The sequence below is a fragment of the Verticillium alfalfae genome, genomic scaffold (genome assembly GCF_000150825.1).
Source record: "Verticillium alfalfae VaMs.102 supercont1.16 genomic scaffold, whole genome shotgun sequence".
Taxonomy (NCBI): domain Eukaryota; kingdom Fungi; phylum Ascomycota; class Sordariomycetes; order Glomerellales; family Plectosphaerellaceae; genus Verticillium; species Verticillium alfalfae.
Window position 1 is genome coordinate 253,087 of NW_003315023.1, and position 3,138 is coordinate 256,224.

Consider the following 3,138-nt stretch of genomic DNA (forward strand, 5'->3'; position numbering starts at 1 on the left):
AGTACGACAAGGAGGACGACTTTGTGGACGACTCGGAGATGCTCTGGGAAGAGCAAACTGCCGCGAGCAGGGACGGCTTCTTCGTCTACTCGGGACCGCTGGTGCCGGAGCCCGAGAAGCCTGCCACGAGACCGTACGTCACTTTTTCGCTTCTTCGGGCGACGAGGCCTGTTATGCTGACCTATGCACAGAGATGGACTGCCGAAGCGTGGACGTGGCAGTCGCGGCGGGCGCGGCAGCCGGGGCGGTTCGCGCGGCAACGCGAGGGCGGCGAGGGCAGCACGCTCGATGGCGGCCGGGGTCTCGCGGCGGCCCGGGATCCGCGGCGGTCGCGGGTCTCGAGGCGGCGCGCTCACGAGGAAGCCGCGCATCACAAAGTCGGAGAAGGAGCAGCTCGAGAGGGAAAAGCCGAGAGGCAACGGGTGGCCGAGATGAACGCCAAGGGAAGCGGCAGCTCCGTGGTTTTACCCGCCAGACGCCGTCGCTCGCGGTCGGGACGGCTGGCGCATAGAGTGCGCCGGACTACGGACTTGCGAGCATGATGCGGCCGGCGCCCGACGCGGCCGCGCTGGGCGTCGCCACGCGGTTCCAGATGACGAAGATGGGGCGGGATGCTATCGGAGGACTCGAGTGATCGTGGCTTGCTTTCTACGGACTGCCGCTGAGGGGCAGGCTGCCGCCGAGGGGCAAGCAGTGGTGTTGTGGGTGTTTTTGCAGTGGTGGTCGTCACGTCATGCGGGCGGCGTCTTCATGTACATTGGCAATGGTGCTGGCCGGTCTGCCACTGGGTGTTTTGACTGATTCTTCTGGCCGGACATGGCGTGCGCGGTCCTGGTCTGGACTGCGCTTTGTGTTTATGAGTAGCGAGCGGCGTTGGGGGCTGCTGGAGCTGGGCGCCTGGGCATGCAGGTGTTCGAGGCGGTGCGATAGAGTAATTAAGGCATTGTCATGAATAGGAAGTCGAAGAGAGCAACACATCCCAAAGCATCCAAAGCATGGCGTGCTCCGAGCCACGAGCTGTATGCATGTAGTCTGACTGCCATGGATGAGACTGACCTCTTGCATGTGGTCTCGCCAAGTGGAGTGCACGTCATGGAGGCTCTCTGGACCCTGACCCACAGATCGATTACACACCGCCCAGCGGACGTAGCGGGGCTCAGGCACGGCGGTACCTAGGTACTTGGGCCCCTAGGCAGGATGACAAAAGTCACTCCTCAAAGGTAAGCTCATTTTGAACCGTTATACTACATGCTTGCCAGGCCTGTAACTATTAGAAGCACATACTTCTTTCAACATAAAGCAAACTACCCAGCTAGCCAAAGTCCAGAGTATGTGATTGCGCTCGTAGGTATGAAGAGGGTTGAGGTCACGGGTCTCGCGAGTACCGTACCGACACTACGAGAGACGATAAGATAAGCCCGCCAAGAGTTCGCACACGCATCTCCACCCGCCAGAAAATTTCAAGAGGGCGGTGGGCAGATCCCAGCCAGTGGGAAAGGCGCCCGCTGGCTGGCTGTGTCTCTTTTGCTGATTCCCCTTCCCGCCCTTCTTTTTTACCTGAGCGTCCTCTTGCCACTTTTTGTGACTGCCCTGCCTGTTTGCTTGCCCGACTTTGCAGCACGTACTTGAGGAGTGTGATTCGCAAAAAGACGACGAGAAAGAGGATATTCCGTTGGGACAGGATGACGGATTCGTCGCTGCAGGTTCGTTGCCCGCCCCGTCTTTGGTTTTTTTTTTTGCCCTTGGGCCTGCCTGCGTGCTGGCCGTCTGCTGCGCCCCCCGCCATGCGAAAGAGGAGGACTATACACAATGGAGGAGAAAGGGATGATGCAGAGAAGACGATGCAGAGAAGACGAAGCACGAACAGCAGAGCTGACTGATTGCCCTGCGTAGGATCGCTTGCGCGACCATGCAAAGGCCTTTGACGGTCTGCTGTCGCTGATCCCGGCCAAGATGTACTATGGGGAGGATACCTCTGTATGTTCTTTCCTCTCTTGCACCTCTTTACACCCTCTCCTCCTTGCAACGAAATCTTCCCCTTGTTGAAAAAGTCTTGTTAAAAAAGCCTTGGCCTCCTGCATCACAACAACCCCGCTCACACCCCCAGGACCAGTGGAACCGCAAAAAGCAGACCAAGGCCGAGGCAAAGGCCGCCCGCATGGGCAAGCTCGACCCCGACAGCGACCGCAACCGCAACGCAAAGGACGTCATGGAGGAGCGCGCCAAGAACAAGCGCAAGCTGCAGGAGATGGAGGACGCCGAGCAGGCGGCGCTGCCCCAGCCGGTGCCCGCCGCGGAGGGGGGGGAGGACAAGGCGCCGAGCACCACGCAGCAGGGCCAGGACAACGACAACGACAACGACAACGACAACGACACGACGCCGCCCCCGGCGTCGTGCAGGAGACGCCCGGCCAGGGCCTCAGGAGACGGGACCTCATCGCGAATAAGAAGCTCAAGATCGACCGCGACTTTGAGCAGGATACCCTCGTCGGCGTCAGCGATGCCAACCCCGCCGACATGACGCAGGATCAGCTCATGAAGCTCGCGAAGCGCGACGGCCAGAAGGCGGACCGCAAGGCCAAGCAGGCGCGGCAGGCGGAGAAGAAGGCGAAGAAGCTGGCGGCCAAGGAGGCTGCTGCTGCTGCTGCTGCTGCTGCTGCTGCTAGCCAGAAGGCGACGGAGGAGCTGGTCGAGGCCAGCGAGCCAGTCAAGACCGAGCCAGTCAAGGCCGAGACGAAGAAGGGCACCGCGGCGAAAAAGGCAAAGGAGCAAAAGCCCACAAGCAAGATAGCCGCCAAACCGCCGTCAGACGACGGCTACGAGACGGTCGACTCGGAGGCAGAGACGGGCAAGCCCAGCTTCGACATGGCCGGCCTCGAGGAGAAGCCTGCATCCACAGCATCCAGTCAACGCTCCCCCTCGCACTCGCCCGTGTTCGACGACGCCGCGGCACCAGCCTCGGGCAGCGCCGGCCACGTCGGTCGACGTGCCCCCTCCGACAAGCCCAAGCAGCTCAAGATCCCACAGGACACATCGGCGCTCAAGGCGCGTCTCGCGGCGCCGCATAGCGGAGCTGCAGGCGGCGCGCAAGGCCATCGGGCCGGACGGCAAGCCGATCCGCACACGGCAGGAGCTCAT

At 61.7% G+C, this 3,138-nt stretch overlaps 2 protein-coding genes across 2 annotated transcripts in view; both read left to right on the plus strand.

The window, feature by feature from the left end:
- The window catches only part of VDBG_09756 (conserved hypothetical protein), a gene marked incomplete at both ends in the record, with an annotated part of 1,950 nt that extends 1,515 nt beyond the window's left edge, over window positions 1–435 (plus strand). The window contains 2 exons of the mRNA XM_002999990.1: window positions 39–133; window positions 192–435. Of these exons, the coding sequence (XP_003000036.1) occupies window positions 39–133; window positions 192–435 (339 nt within the window). The remainder of the gene's footprint in view (window positions 1–38; window positions 134–191) is intronic.
- A 1,247-nt stretch (window positions 436–1,682) lies between these two features.
- The window catches only part of VDBG_09757 (conserved hypothetical protein), a gene marked incomplete at both ends in the record, with an annotated part of 2,808 nt that continues 1,352 nt past the window's right edge, over window positions 1,683–3,138 (plus strand). Inside the window, 4 exons of the mRNA XM_002999991.1 lie at window positions 1,683–1,703; window positions 1,894–1,977; window positions 2,066–2,284; window positions 2,401–3,049. Of these exons, the coding sequence (XP_003000037.1) occupies window positions 1,683–1,703; window positions 1,894–1,977; window positions 2,066–2,284; window positions 2,401–3,049 (973 nt within the window). The remainder of the gene's footprint in view (window positions 1,704–1,893; window positions 1,978–2,065; window positions 2,285–2,400; window positions 3,050–3,138) is intronic.